At 36.1% G+C, this 16565-nt stretch overlaps 1 protein-coding gene across 2 annotated transcripts in view; it reads right to left on the reverse strand.

Annotated features, from left to right (window-relative positions):
- LOC149839060 (Zincin-like metalloproteases family protein) overlaps positions 1 to 16565 on the reverse strand; it is a 165001-nt gene that overhangs the window by 48753 nt on the left and 99683 nt on the right. For both annotated transcript variants that reach the window (XM_090002247.1, XM_090002246.1), the window contains exons 9-12: positions 8612 to 8692; positions 8366 to 8528; positions 7822 to 7942; positions 7599 to 7671 (exon numbers count right to left, since the gene is read on the reverse strand). In XM_090002247.1, the coding sequence (XP_089858373.1) occupies positions 7599 to 7671; positions 7822 to 7942; positions 8366 to 8528; positions 8612 to 8692 (438 nt within the window). The remainder of the gene's footprint in view (positions 1 to 7598; positions 7672 to 7821; positions 7943 to 8365; positions 8529 to 8611; positions 8693 to 16565) is intronic.

The following is a 16565-nucleotide window of genomic DNA, read 5'->3' on the forward strand; positions in this document are numbered from 1 at the left end:
TTTTTGTTTGATCTAGTGCCAAAGAAAGAAGTTGGTTCTTGTGAATTAAATGATTATGAATTAAACCATGATGATGGTTTTATTTGTGAGAACTCTTTGGATAATGATGTTCATGATGAACACCATTATAATAATGGTAATTTAGATTTATTTCATAATGATGACAATTTAGTTGAGAACCCTTCTAATAGCATACAAGTCTATACCTGACGTGAGCAAAGAACTCAATCATGTGCCTATGAAAAATATTTACAAGATCTCCCAATAGATGAGACAACACTAAGGAGATTCGTACGAGTTTTCATTCCACCAAATAGGTTTGTGTCCTATGGCTCATTTTCACCAAACTATAGAGTTTGTTTATTGACCCTTCATTCCTATTATGAGCCGCCACATTATAATGAAGCAAAAAATTGTCCTTATCAAATTAAAGCCATGAATATAGAATTAGAAGCTCTTCGAAAGGCCAACACTTGGGAAATAGTTAATTTACCTTCAAGAAAGAAGCCCATAGGATGTAGACGGGTATTTAAGGTCAAAACTAAATGTGATGAAACTCTAGAGAGATATAAAGCTAGCTTAGTTGCCAAAGAGCACTCACAATAGTATAGGATTGATTATAAAGAAATCATTGTACCCGTAGCTAGGGTGACAACATGTTACCTCCATCCAAAAACGGTTTATTTTTCAATTAGATATTAAAAATGCTTTTATAGATAGAGAACTTAGTGGAGTGGTTTACATAGATCCTTCGCCCAGGTTTGATATTGAAAATGTTGAGTTTTTGTAAACTGATGCGCAGTATATAGAAATATTGTCTCACTTTTTTACCATGATCATTTTAAATCTCAACGTACACGTCCTTTGGTGCGAATAAAGCATGACGCGAAGTACAAATGGCAAATTGCCTGAATAATGGTCTGAACGGGGATTCGTCATAGACTCCCTCAGCACCCTGCCCAACGCTATTCAAAGTCAAGTTTATTCTCAGAGGGATCAAGCTGCAACGGGGTTGGCCCCCTGCCGCCTCGCTGCTGTCGACGGGAGCTGGCCCCCTGCCACCTTGTTGTTCGGCAGGGGCTCGTCCCCTGTTGCCTCACTGTCGTCGACAGCCAGGGGCTCACTCCCTATTGCTTTCTTGATTTCTGCAAGCAGGGGCATACCCTGTCGCCTCGCATTTGTTTTTGACTGACAGGCAAGGAGCGATGCCCTACCTGACTCTCTTTTCTTGGCATAATAAATAATATAGCGCTAAATGCCCACACTTTTGCAGACTTCGCATCGAACCCCGCTCTGGCTCCGCGGCCTGAGGCTCGTATCATCTACACTCGTAGACGCACACAGCTGCACGACATCCCGAGGTAGGGGAAAGTCGCACGAAGAGTTTGTATGAATAAAATAAAATATAAGGATTCTGTGATAGAATAGTTTATTTGGCATACATGATTACCTGTAGGATTACTTAACTTGTGATTATCTGTTTTGCGTTTCCTCATGCTTATTCTTTTGAAATTGCATGCTTAATGTAAACTCTATGGGTAGACTCATTTCTAGAGAGAAACCCACGGCAATTGATATTGTAATCGGACCTTAAGATAGGTATGGTATAAATTTTACGAGAGGTCATGGAGTACCTTGAAGTGGGCAATCAACACTTTATTGATCTAAATGAGATAATGTCGGCCTCCACAGGCCAATTGCTCAAAGAGCAATACATGTCATGTATGAACCAAAAGAATCACAAGACATTTTGTTGCCCTCTCATCATAGTCGTACCTCTAAAAAGGTACGATCATACTTTTGGACAAGCACGTCTCATGTGTGTTACGATGTTTGGGTAATGAGGTCGTAGCAACCTCGAAGCATACATTTAGCACAATGCTGAGATCACATAAATGGTGACAACTCACCCTCACAGGCAAGATGCTCGAGTGGGTCTAACAGACCAGAGCATGTAGAATGGGGCGGCGGTTAAGAAACCCCCGTTGTACCCATTCGACATTCACGGTTCATCAAGGGAGAGAATGGATGGTACAAAAACTCCGATGGACAGGTTGTTAACAACCACCCCACGGGCAAAAGACTCGGCTTCCCAAGTCATCGGAGTTAGGGGAATTGGGATTACCATAAATTATCCTAGGTGGTAACTCCCAGGTACTTCTGCAGAAGTTGGATGCATCCATGGGCCACGAATGCCTTAAGGGATTTACTCTCTTGGTCACTGACTGTTCCCCTTAGAAGCGAACTTAGTCAGTCATCCGGGTTAATGAAAACACCTGACATAATAAACCCTCGGATCGGTCTCGACTGTTTCTACGTTTCGCGTATGTGCGTACCCACAAGCCAGTTAATATCAGAACTTAAAGAATATCTTTTTAAAGAGTTGTAGATGATTGAGACTTACACTGCTTGAAATATTTCAAACAATAGCTCCTTGCATACATTACACTTGCTAGAATAAATTACAATTGTACTTGTTGTTTTAATGTAATAAACTGCTTATCTCATGAATGTCCTGCTTTATTTTTATTCTACTTTATCTATTCGTGCACCTACTGGTTTGTTATGAAACTGACTCATTTCATGGGCAGATGATGAGTAGGACTTCACAAGCGGCCGATGGCGTGGTGCAACATGGCTCAAGATTTCTCTTCTTTCTGCTGGCATCTTGGCTCTGAGTTTTGGAGTTTTTCTTTAGATTATTGAACTTTGGGAAAATGCTTATTTTATAATAAACTACAGTAGTTGTTCATGAGAATGATGGTTTTTTTCATCTAACGTACCCAGGATTGTTGACTTGTGTTCCTTTCTAAATGTCTTCCACTGTCGTTTTTTTAAAGTGAAAACTTTAAATCTTTGAAAGGTTTTTCAATAATGTTTTCGAAATCACAAGTTGAAATTTTGGGGCGTTACATCAAGCTGCAACGGGGATTTGTTCTGAATTTTTGATATCTATGCACCTACCAGATTTTTAGGAAGGTGGTCAGTTTCATGGGGTACAGGTGATAATTAGGTCGGTACGACAAACGATGGCGCGATGACGTGATAATATCAAGATCCCACTCTTTCCTTGATGTTTCGCTCCTAAGAACGTTTTGTAATTTGGTATAAGGGTTTCTTTGAAATTTCACTTTTCGTGTAAACTTTAATTACTAGAAACCTTGTTTTGAATCTATATAATTTTCAATTATTGTACGAAGATACAAATTCGTTGTGTAAAGGAAAGATCGCCTGTAATGCGCCTAAAGTTCGTTGACTTGTTATTTCAAACACCATTTTCTGCTAATCTGCTATTTTAAACTCTCAAAAAGGAATTTTCTAAAAAGTTACAAGTCCGAGATTTTAGAGCCGTTAAAAATAGTTATTATCATTGAGTCTCACGGTCATGGAGATGACCACTTCTCTTTCATCTTCCATTTTTACAATAATGAGAGAGAGAGAGGGAGATAAAGAGAGAAGAGAAGAAAAAGAAGATAGCAAGAATTTTGTTGAAGAAAACTTTGACCCAATGCAATGATCCCATGAACTGATGCTCCACCAATCTCACAATCCTCTCCTTGGCCTTTGTGAATGAATCACAACCCAAGAGCACCAAAGCTCTAATACCATGTAATGAAATAAGAACAAAAGCAAATAAGAGCTTGTTATGGGCTTCCAACAACACATCCAACCCACAAAGACACTTATGGATCAATTCACCCACACAAGAGCCAAGAGAGTAAAATATAAATGTTTTTGTATTACTAAATGCTTGAGAAAACATGACAATGTACAAGGGGTGATCCCCTATTTATAACACGAGTGGGGGAGTGGGGGCAGCCCAACTAGCTATTGGGCTAGCCCCCAACGGCCACATTTATGACCGTTGGGGGCAGCTCCAACAGCTAGTTGGAGTTGTCCCATCACCATCCAATTTCTAGACAACAAATAAAATAAAAAAGACATTCAACCCCTAATAGGTTGACCACTATTACAAATGTGAACTGACCGGAATACCCCTGATGGGTATTTCGGTTCACACACACACACATATATATATATTTGGTACACAATCTTAACAGTCGTCAAATCACCACTAGCCTCCAACTGCCAACCCCACTGTTGGGTCCTCAAAGTGAGTGGGTAATGAAAGGCTTACAACCATAACCACCCTCTTCCCCTCTTTCCTTCTCCATCATGGTGAGAACCCGCCATCTGAATTGGTTTGGTTTGAACTGATTTAGTTCATTAAAACTCCAATTTAAGCCTTTTCCATCCATGTAAAAACCGGTTTGGATACCCAAAATCGGGTTACAGCCTTTATTCCCTTGTCAAATCCTGTTTTTGCGTTCAATTTCGCTCCAAAACCTCTTAACACCAAACCACTTAAACCCAAACACTCTCTTCAACCCACTTGAACTTATCCAAACCTTATGTCCCTAAACAAATTTTGGAACCAACTTATATTCAAAATAATCATCTTCTTTCATTTGACCCTAGACCTATGTCACACGGACTCTTCTAACAAGGCACCGCATCGCACCCGCACCCAGGCAGGTGCAACACTTGGACACAACTTCCTTTGTGTTAGGTGAAGTCAACCACACTGAGGTCCATTTCTATCCAAAAGTAGATTCAGTTAACCCTAATCAAGTCCATTTTTATCCATATTATATATATATATACATAAATGCACACAAATACATGCAGTGTTAACTCAAAACTATTAAAAATTATATATATATATATATATATATATATATATCCTCCCCAGCACCCAAGTTTTTTTAAAGTGCCGCATCCGCACCTGCATCCTCCCTCGCACCTATGTGACATAGCCCTGGACCTACCATAATCTTTGCACCTCTTGTGGTTGTTGTTGGTATTTAACCCATAAGTGGCTCTGGTTTATTCACACTTTTGTGTGTTTGTAAAGCCCATAAGTGGCATTGTGATTGATCTCTTGTCTTATGCACTGATACACTTAAATTTTGAGGATTTTGAGTTGGAGGCCAAAGAGGTGGTTGCTTGTGGGGAGCAAATTGGTGTTGAGATTTGCAAATATCATTCATTTTGTTATGTGGAATTCTTAAAATCTCTCCAGAAAATTTTTACACTTTTACTATTTGTTTTCCCTTAGATGAAAAAAAATTATTGATAAAATTATGTGCATTTTATTGATAAAAATAGATATTTTTAAGATTGTTGTTTGGCCCATTAGTGGCCCTTTGTGCTTGAACCCATTTTGGGTTGTGTGAGTAATCTGCTTGTTTTTATGAATGAACCCTATTAGGGTGTGCTTTGTGTGATTTATGAGATGGCTCTCATTCATTATTATGTGCATAAAATATGCCTTAATTACATGTTGGATATATATATATGTTTCATATTGATTATCTTGTTCACATTGTTGTATGCATGAATTTAATTAACTCCGCTTTTCTTGAGGGCTCTTTTGAATAGTTATATTTTATATGCATGTTGTCATGTGTGCTTAGTATAATTGATGATTTGTTATTTCATTTGAAGTGTTTTTCTAAAAACTTTGGGATATTATTTATGCATAATTGTTTCTCTTCTTGATCATTTATATGTCCTTTAGTGATTAAATTCTCTTATAGTCAATATTTATGTTTTCTTGAAAAATATGTTGATTTTGGGTTTATGATTGTCTAAATTTGATTTCAAAAAAAAATATTTTTTGAGGTATGCTCCTCTTATGTTTCTTAATGATTGTCTAATGATTATAAAATTATTGCTACTTTGTTTGAAAATTCTACTTGAGTGTTATTCTTGTTCAAAATATATATATTTATTTTGAAACTTTAACTATTTGGTTAGGATATTTTCTTGTGTAGTTGGAACCTTTGTTTTGTTCTCTCTCTGCAGGTTCTTAAAGATGCTTTGAGAAAGAAATTTTATGTTTGATGCATGAAGATGGAGATAGCCGATGCAGGCATTTAATGAAGATTAAAATTGAAGACTTGGAACCTTCCCTTTGTTTCTTTTTGTATTTTCAAACTTTTGGTATATCAAACCATAAGTTTAAGGAGTGTTAAGTTGTATCATATATATATATATATATAATCCACATTGACCCATTTTTTATGGGATTTTTTTTTGTGATGGCCATCCATCAAGCACACTATGGATGGCAGCATGATCAAGTGTTCAAGTACCTATTGATCAAGCAGCTACGCTCTAATCATATTTTTAGTATTTATGATGTTGTAATAGGAAATACCCATTAGGGGTAATTCAATCCTTTCACAGTATTGTAATAGGGTGTGTCCATGCCTCATAGGACTTGAGACATACTTTTTGAAGCAAGGCACGCCTTAGCCTAGTTGGATCAAATGGAGGTCAAGCCTCTGTTTGACCTAAATTTGATAGTAAAAAAACAAAAGAATAGGGGAGGCACCTAACAGGTTAGATCTCTCTCTCTCTCTCTCTCTCTCTCTCTCTCTCTCTCTCTCTCTCTCTCTCTCTCTCTCTCTCATTCTCACTCTCTCTCTCTTTTTCTTCTTCCCTTCTTTTCTTCTCTTCTTTTTCTTCTTCCCTTCTTCTTCTTCCCTCTTCTTCTTCTTTTATTTTCTTCTTCCGTTCATCCTCTTCTTCCATATATTTCAATTTGTTTATTGTTACTTTCAGTTTGTGTTATTATTTGCAAATATGCAGGTGACTGTGTATGTTCATGTACTTAGACTGTTACATCATAGAAAGTAAAAATTTATTTGAGATTTCCTATTTCTAATTGGTTGTTACTTCATCAATAAAGCATTTCTTTAATTTATTTGTATTTTTTGATATTTGTAAGTTTTAAAAATGTATTTGTGAGGCTTACACTTTCCGTCTTGAGGCTTACGCCTCATTTCATATTTTGGTGAGTGCTTCACTACGCCTCTACGCTTTTCACAACATTGCGCTCCAACTTAAGTTTCAATTTCCTGAAACTTTATATGAGAGAGAGATCTTGAAATTACACATAAACCACCAAACGGGAAAATTAAAATCTGGGTATCTTTTCAGATTTTCAAGTGCATCCAAACACTTCACTTTTTCAGAATTTCAAAAACCTGAAATTTTTAAAAAGCAGAAAAGCAGAAAAGTAGAAAATTAAATTTCTAGAATTCCAACAAAACAGGCCCTAATAGATAAATAATTTATGCATTTCCTGAATACGACGATATCACACAATATAAATACATTCTAGCTTATGATCACCCAAATGTAACTTAAGTTTTGTTTTATCTTTTCTTCCCTCCACCTCCCATCTCTCTTTTTTAGATTTATCTTTTCTTCCTTCTGTTCCCCTTGCATCCCCCCTTCCTCTCCCTCTCTCCCAAGAAAAAAAAAGGTCATGATTAACCTCATTGTATTGCATCATACCCTTAAACTGCATGTACGCAGTAGCTTCTCTATTATTTATTTCTACACCTTAAATATTAAAATTTTGTTCCTGAAAGGGCTCTGGAATATCAAAAAACAGAAACAAATTTAAGGTCGACAATCTTAGACTTTTTGGCAGTAAGGGCTATTTTCAGTACAGTACAAAATATTCATTCTACTTGAAGCTGGCTCAAACAATAGAAAAACTAAGAGAAAAGAATAACTGTTACCTGTCTTGAACCATTGAAGTACATGCATCCATTCTGAAGAGGAAGGACGCACATATGATCATATTTACCATATCTGAAAAAACTCATACGCATATCACATTTACCATCTCTGAAATATCTCATGCACAATATTAACTTTTTCACAAACAAATTTTTGTGCATAGGTTATATCCGCAAACTCAACAAGATAGGCATAAAATCAAATTGGTATTGTTACTTGGACCTGGTATACAAATCAAGGTAGAAATAACCCAACAATTCATGGGACGTGACATCTAATGCTGAAAACAACTGCACATCACCATGCCAAACATCTGCTCCTTTAATTTCCTCAAAAATCAGCCCTGTAAAGAACAAAAGATACAACACAATTATTGGAAACACTAAGTTTGTGTTTGGATAGTCCATTGACCAAGTAAAACAGGGAGCTTAATTAATAAAGACTCCAAGAAATAGGGAAATGAGATACCAAGGCCACTCAATACAGAACTGTTAAACAAAATAAAAGGAGATCACCACACCAGCTCAATTTTCAAAAAAATCTTGTTACCACCTAGCAGGCATTCCTGATAAGGATTATAATTGTTGGCTTTTTTAGAAAGCCTCAGAATTTAACGCAACAATCATTATGCTTCCCCTTTCGTTCAAGTAATTGCATCATGCACTATAGGATAAAACAGTGTAAACAAAGATAAAGATGAAAGGCTCTTTCCATGAATTCAATCCAGTCCTAAAGAAACATAATTCATTCAAGTCCACATATTTACCAAACAACTCCTGAAATATTTTCAAAACACCAGAGACAACCAATCCAACTGGAAAGTACTTCTTTGTAACTCCATAGCTGATCTTAATATCCTGGTCTTCTGCTTTTCTCATGTAGTACAATAGATCTTCCATGCCGAAGGGAGATTCTCCTTCCTCCATTCTCTGAATACAAATGTGCATGAAGCGCTAAGCAATCAACCATATAAAAGAATGCAAAACCAATTCTTCTCACAATTATCCACAACCTTTAGTGCTTTAAGCATAGTGAGTTCCCTAGCAGCAAGCTCATTTAAATTCGTTGATATATCCTCCAAAAATTCAAAGACCTGAAAACAAAAACATGAAATGCTTGATCAGAAAACGGCTGTGGAATACATAAATCATGCCTATGCATGTAAAGTCCAGGCAAGCTAGAATTTTTAAATGAAGCAAAAATATGTCGTGTTTCACCAATCCTCATATGTAGTGTCAAAAGACCATGAATCCTGAAAAGTCCTTGCACCAATCAGCTTTCCAACATAACCCAAGGATGCTGGCCACAAATCCACGTTTCACACTTGCATATAGGCATACACCGATACATACGTACCTACCAGTGTCACCGCTATCGTCAATATTTTGAAAATATTGCAATAATATCGGCAAAATCATGTAAGCCAATAATATTGGCAAACTATTGTAATTCTATCATGATTATTTTGAAAAAAAATCTTATTTTATATATTTTAAGCTAATCTCTAGATTTTTTAGTATTTTAAAAAAATTTCAAACTTATTTCCTTGTATTTTTGCAAGAAAAATCAATATAAAATCTATTATTTTCTTATCTTTCTTATTATTTTTTATATTTTTCAAATTTTAAAACTCCCAAGATTTTCACGAAAAAAAACTAGTTTTTGAAGATCTCTCATAGAAAAATGATCATCGAGAAATTGCCTTGAACGATATAGGTAGGATGTCAATGGGTCGGGTTTACCCGAACCAAATCCTATAGGGTCCGGGTATGGTGATAATTAAGAAGACTTGGGTCCAAACCCGAAGGTCCGATTAATACATGGACCGGGGTATAGTTTGTGAAATTTTATACCATACCCAGACCCGACCCGAGTTCCAATTAAGACCCACAATGTTTCAATGTAAAAATGATAAAAAAATATTCCGGGTTTGGTTCATGTAGTTCTTATCGGGTCCGAGTATGGTTTTTCTTATAGTGGACCCGATTAGACCCGTGTCTGGACCCGATACCATACCTGAAAATGTGGTCAAAGTCTGGTTCCACTTGGGTCTGAACCCAACCCATTGACACCCCTAGATATTGGTGATATATATATAGTAATGCGTTGGTGCTGCCCACTTTCTCCTTCTGCCCCTTCAAAATCGTAGTTTTTTGGTATTTTTTCTCATCTCTAACACCATAGGTGTGATCTATAGGTTTTGTTTAGTGGGAACCAGCTTTTGGATCACCAGAATCTGACCTGTATATAGGTTTTTCCGGTGATCCAAAATCAATGGCTATGAAGGCATCAATTTTTTTCAGCTCCTAAAAATACATTTTTTCATCAAAAAAACATGATCAAAGAGTCAATTCCCACTAAATCGAACATGCTAAACACATCTAACGGTTCAGATCTTTCATAAAACACTTCAAACTATGGGGGCCTTGTGAAAGTATCTTCAAAAAGATACTATGATCAAGACACAATGTTCTTAATGAAAAACAAGTGCACAATAAGAACACTTGTGCACAAAGGCACACCCCACAATATCTCACAAATGCACTAATACATAAAAAAGAATGGAAAGCTTTATTAGATCATACATAGGCTTTGACCCAAAGCATGTTCAATTACAAGGGGAGAACCCCTGTTTATAAACCACAAAAAGGAGCCTTGAAGGGGCCCAACGTCTATTTGAGTGGGCCCCCCAAGGTACCTTTTGGTAAAAACAAAAAAAAGAAAGAAAAGAAAAGAAAAATTGCAATCACATTCACAAAAATAATTGTGCATAAAACTGAGGAAATAACTAAACTACCCCTATGACTAAAATAAGGAAATATATATTTTATATATATAAGTGGATAGATACATATATATCATATATGTATATGTATCATCCTTTATATATATAAAATATATAAGATTACAAGATTTCGGTAATATAATTTAACACCCCCCTCAAACTTAGGGCAAGATGACCAAAAGTTTGTCAAGAAGAAAGTTGAAAAGCGAAGCACACAACGCTTTGGTGAAAAAGTCTATCAACTGATATTCTGAAGTTACATATGGAAGATCAATGACCCCTTTTAGATATGCTTCACGAACATAGAGACAGTCCATCTCAATGTGTTTGGTACGCTCATAAAATGTGTGGTTTTTGGCGACATAAATTGCACTCTTGTTATCACAGCAAAGCTTGATGGGTCCTTCTACATTAATCCCCATATCTTCTAATAGCTGATGAATTCACATAATTTTCATGGTAGTCGTTGTCATGACTCGATATTCAGCTTTTGTAAAGGATAAAGACACTTTTTGTTGCTTCGTACATTTTCATGAGATCAACGAGTCTCATAAAATATACAAAAACCAGTGGTGGAGTGACGGTTATTTGGGTCACATCCACAGTCAGAGTCAGTATAAGCAATCAATTTCAATTCAGAAGAAGAGGATAAGAATACTCCCTTATTTAATGTATCATTTATGTATCTGATGATCCGCAAAATGGCACTCATGTGAACAGACAATGGTGCATGCTGAAACTGCTTGCAGTATGAACTGCATGAGAGATATCTGGTCTAGTAATACTTAGATACATTAACGATCCCACAAGTTGTTTGTAGAAAGTGGGATCTGTGAGGGGAGTGTCATCATCAATCTTCATTTTGGCTCCTACTATAGCAGGAGTCTCACAAACTTTATCATCTGTAATACCTGATCTGTCAAGAATCTCAGAGGCAAGCTTAGTCAGAGATAAAAAATACCCTCTATGAGAGTGTCACTTCAATACCCAAAAAATAGGTTAGAAGTCTCAAATTAGACATTTCAAATCTATCCTTTAAAATTGATTTTATGCTTTTAACTCCTTTAATATCACTTCCAGTTATTAGCATATCATCCACATACAAAAGCAAAATGATTATCCCTGCATTGGTTTTTCTAACAAATAGAGTAGTGTCAATGAAACAGGATGAGAAACCATTTTTTAACATTACAGAATTAAATCTATCATACCAAGCCTTGAAAGATTGTTTTAAACCATATAGTGCTTTTCGAAGATGAAGTACTTTTTCTTTGGGAGTCTTCATTCCTGGCAAGGCATCCATATATACTTCTTCATTTAGATCACCATTTAAAAAGGCGTTTTTAACATCCATTTGATAGATGTTCCATTTGTTGATTGAGGCAACAATGACCATTCGAGCCACAGGGGCAAACGTTTCTTCATAGTCAATCCCGTATTCTTGACTATATCCCTTCGTAACTAGTCGAGTTTTATATCTCTCAAGAGATCCGTCGTTCTTAGTTTTTACCTTAAATACTCATCTACACCCTATTGTTTTCTTTCCCTTGGGAAGATCTTGAAATTTTCAAGTTTTTGCCATGTTGAGAGTTGTAAGCTCACATTCTATCGCTTTTAACCATTCATCATTCTTTTTGGCTTCTTCGAAGTTTCTGGGTTCTACATAGGAGTGAATGGAACTAAGACAAGCTCTATGTTTAGGTGTAAAAGAGTCATATGAGATGAACCTAGAAGGAACCTTTCTATGTCTCTCAATTCTTCATTTGTTGAAGTGAAGCTATTAGGTTCACTGTATTTTTCGATCGCGCTTCTAAAATTGTTTTTGTCTCTATGGGAATATGTTATAGGATCTTTCGATGCTCCTTCATCACCGTTTTGGTAGGTAGATGAATGAAAATAAATATTTTCCTCATCTTCATTATTATTATCATCAACATGAGTGAGTTCATCATCACTATCATCATCTTTTGATAACAGCTCAAATAAAAAGGAATAATCCATATTTTCTTTATAAGATTCATTTTTCTCAAAACCATTAACATTTTCCAAAAAACTCACAATTCTAGAAACATATAACTTATCATTCTTAACATCACAACATTGAAACCCTTTTGGGGTTTCAAAATACACAAGAAAAGCACATGCAATGGCTTTCGGTGAGAGCTTGTCGTTCTTGAACAAAGCATTTGCAACCAAAAATTCTCAACCGACTATAGTGAAGTTCTTTGGTATACAACATTTCGAAAAGTGAGATTTTGTTCAAAGTTTTAGATGGTAAACGATTTATGAGATAGACAGATGTTAAGGCAACTTCGACCCAAAAACCTTTTGAGATGTTTTGAGAAATAAGAAGGGTTCAAGTTGTCTCTATTATATGTCTATGCTTTCTTTCGGCTAATCCATTTTGTTGAGGAGTTTTTAAACAAGATCTTTGATGAAGAATACCATGACTTTCAAGATAAATTTTGAATTCACTTGAAAGATATTCTCCCCCTGAGTCGGTTCTGAAAATTTTTAGATTTCCATTAAATTGATTTTTAATCATTATATGGTAGTTTTTGAAAGTCGAAAAGACTTCATATTTATGCTTAAGAAAAAATATCCAACAATATCTTGTGTAGTCGTCAACAAAAATTACATAATACGCAAAACCCCCTTTTGATAAAACTGGTGTCGGTCACCGTACATCCGAATGAACAATTTCAAAAGGTCTTGTTGTAAACATAGATCTTTGACAAAAAGGTATCTTTTTCATTTTCCCAAGTGTACAATTGTTACAAGTGAAAACACTTTTAATACGTGTTTAATAAAAGGTAAATAGAAAATTTTTACAACATTTAGATGTTCACGTCTCTTGTGCCATACATTAATATCCTTTTGTTGGACAACATTACAAAAAAGGTTCTTTGGAATTTGAAGAGAATCAACATAGTATAGATCTCCCTTCCTAGAGCCTTCCCCAATCAACCTCTCGGATCGACGATCCTATATCCAACATTTGTTAGATGAAAATTTTATATCACACCCATGATCCGAGAGTTTTGAAACTGAAAGCAAGTTTAAGTTTAATTTTGGTATAAATCTAATTTTTTTGATAAAGAACCCTTGTTTTTCAAAATTTTCAATTCCTTTAACTTCAAGAGATGTTCCATCCGTGGTTAAGACGAAGGATGGTGAGAGATTATTTGAGTATTCGGAAAAAGTATTAATACTTGGGGATATGTGAAAAGAGGCACCCGAATCTAAAAGCCAATAGGTCTTATCGAGAGGTGAAGAGGTTGAAGTGCATCCACAATTTGTCCCTTTGAGAAGAGGATGAAGTGCATACACAATTTGTTGTAATGAGAGAGCTCCATTTGAAGACGACGAGCATTCTTCCTTTTGAAGTTGAGATGTGGTTGCCATAGCTAGCAACTTTTTCTACTTTGGACAAATGGGCTTGATGTGCCCTTGTTCCTTACAAAAGTGGAACACAAGCTTGCTATAATCTCTCTTTCCGCCTTGACCACTTGTACCTTGGCTTTGATTCTTGAAGTGGGGAGGTTTGTAGGTTCTTAAGTTGTTTCCCAGTCTTGAGACGGCATTAACACCTTCACTTTATTCATGGTTGGAAGAATTTGCTAGAACACTTGGGTTATTTTTGCTTATGCTCATACGAGTCGCTTCCCCCACTTAATTTCGTAATTACTGTAAAATATCTTCAAGAAGATACTATGATCAAGAACTTAATATTCTTGATAATAAGCACATGCACAATAAGAACCCTTTAGAACACTTGTGCATAAAGGCACAATCCACTAAATCTCACAAATGCACACAAGCATAAAATAAGAAATTTGTATTGAAGAATTTGGAGAGCAGAAGCTCCAAAAAGAATGCTTTACAAAGGGGAGAAGACCCCTATTTATAACACAAAAAGGGGGGGCCTTGGAGAGGCCCCAATGTGATCATTGGAGACCATCCAACGGTCACAAATCTGTCTGTTGGAGGGGCCCAACGATCATGTTGTGTCCCTCCCAAGGCAATCCAAAAAGAAATAAAAGAAAAAGTAAATTGCACATACGGAAGATCTATGACTCCTTTGAGATATGCTTCTCGAACACAATGACAGTCCATCTCAATGTGTTTAGTCCGCTCATGAAATGTATGATTTTTGGCAATATAAATTGCACTCTTGTTATCACAATATAGCTTGGTGGGCCATTCAGCATTGATCCTCATATCTTCTAATAGTTGATGAATCCATACAATTTCCATGGTAGTAGTTGTCATGGCTCAATATTCAGCTTCAGTAGAGGATAAAGACACTTTTTGTTGCTTCTTGCATCTCCACGAGATCAACGAGTCTTCTAAAAATACACAAAAAACAGTGGTGGAATGACGGTTATTTTGGTCACCTCCCAAGTCAGAGTCGGTATAAGCAATTAATTTTAATTCAGAAGAGGAGGATAAGAATACTCTCTTGTTTAGAGTACCATTTATCTATCTTACAATCCGCAAGATGGCACTCATGTGAACTGATGTTGGTGCATGTTGAAACTGACATGCAGCATGAGAAATATTTGGTCTAGTAATACTCAGATAAATCAATGATCCACAAGTTGTCGGTATGGGGTGGGATCAGAGAGGAATACCATCATCAATCTTTATTTTGGCTCTCACTATAACAGAAGTTTCACAAACCTTGTCATCTATAATACCTGACCTGTCAATAATCTCAAAGACAAACTTAGTTTGAGACAAAAAATATCCTCTATGAGAGTATGTTACTTCAATACCCAAAAAATAAGTTAGGAATCTCAAATCAGACATTTCAAATTTATCCATCAAAATTGATTTTATGCTTTTAACCCCTTTAGAATCACTTCCGGTTATAAGCATATCATCCACATATAAAAGAAAAATGACAATCCCTTCATTGTTTTTTCTAACAAATAAGGCAGTGTCAGTAAAACAGGATGAGAAACCATTTTCTAACATTACAGAGTTAAACCTATCATACCAAGCCTTGGGTACTTGTTTTAAACCATAAAGTGTTTTGCAAAGGCGAAGTACTTTCCCTTTGAGAGTCTTCATTCCGGGTGGAGCATCCATGTATACCTCTTCATTCAGATCATCATTTAGGAAGGCGTTTTTAACATACATTTGATAGATATTCCATTTGTTGATTGAGGCAACGGTGATGAGACATCGGACAGTGACCATCCGGACCACCAGGGCAAAAGTTTTTTCATAGTCAATCCCATATTCTTGACTATATCCCTTAACAACTAATCTCGCCTTTTATCTCTCAAGAGATCCATCGCTTTTAGTTTTTACATTATACACCCATCTACATCTTATTGTTTTTTACCCTTAGGAAGATCTTGAAATTCTCAAGTTTTGGCTCTTCTTAGAGCAGCAAGTTCATTCTCCATAGCTTCTATCCATTCAGAACATTTTCATGCTTCCTCAAAATTTCTAGGTTCTTCGTAAGAATGAATGGCACTAAGACAGACCCTATATTTAGGTGGAAAAGAGACATATGAGATAAACCTAGAGGGAGCTTTCCTAGGTCTTTCAGTTCTTCGCAAGTTCTTCTCTCTTGGAGAGACAATCCTACTGGTGTCATCATATCTTTCAAGAGCACTTCTGAAGGCGTTTTTATCTATATGAGCATAGGTGATGGGCTCTCTAGATGATCCTTCATCTTGACAAGGAGGAGAGAGCAGAGAGGTGATAGTTTCCTCGGTTTCATTATCGCTTGAGTTACTCAGAGTTGACTCATCATCACTTGTATCATCATCTTTAGCTAACATTTCAAATAGAAAAAGAATAATCCATATTCTCATAATGAGATACAAGGTTTTCGAAACCACTAAGATTTTCCAAAAAACTCACATTTCTGGAAACATACAATTAATCATTTTTGACATCATAACACCGAAAACCCTTTTGGGTTTCCGAATAACCAAGAAAGGCGCAAGGAATGGCCTTTGGAGAAAGCTTATCATTTTTATACGTAAGGACAAAACATTTACATCTAAACACCCTTAACCTACTATAGTCAGGTTCCTTCTCGTATAATTTTTCAAAAGGAGAAATTTTGTTTAAATTTTTTGATGGAAGTCTATTTATAAGATAGACCGATGTAAGGGCTGCCTCAGCCCAGAGTTTTTTTGGAATGTTTTGCGAAATAAGC

The sequence above is a fragment of the Nuphar pumila genome, chromosome 4 (genome assembly GCF_984573655.1).
Source record: "Nuphar pumila chromosome 4, dmNupPumi1.hap1.1, whole genome shotgun sequence".
NCBI classification, from domain to species: domain Eukaryota; kingdom Viridiplantae; phylum Streptophyta; class Magnoliopsida; order Nymphaeales; family Nymphaeaceae; genus Nuphar; species Nuphar pumila.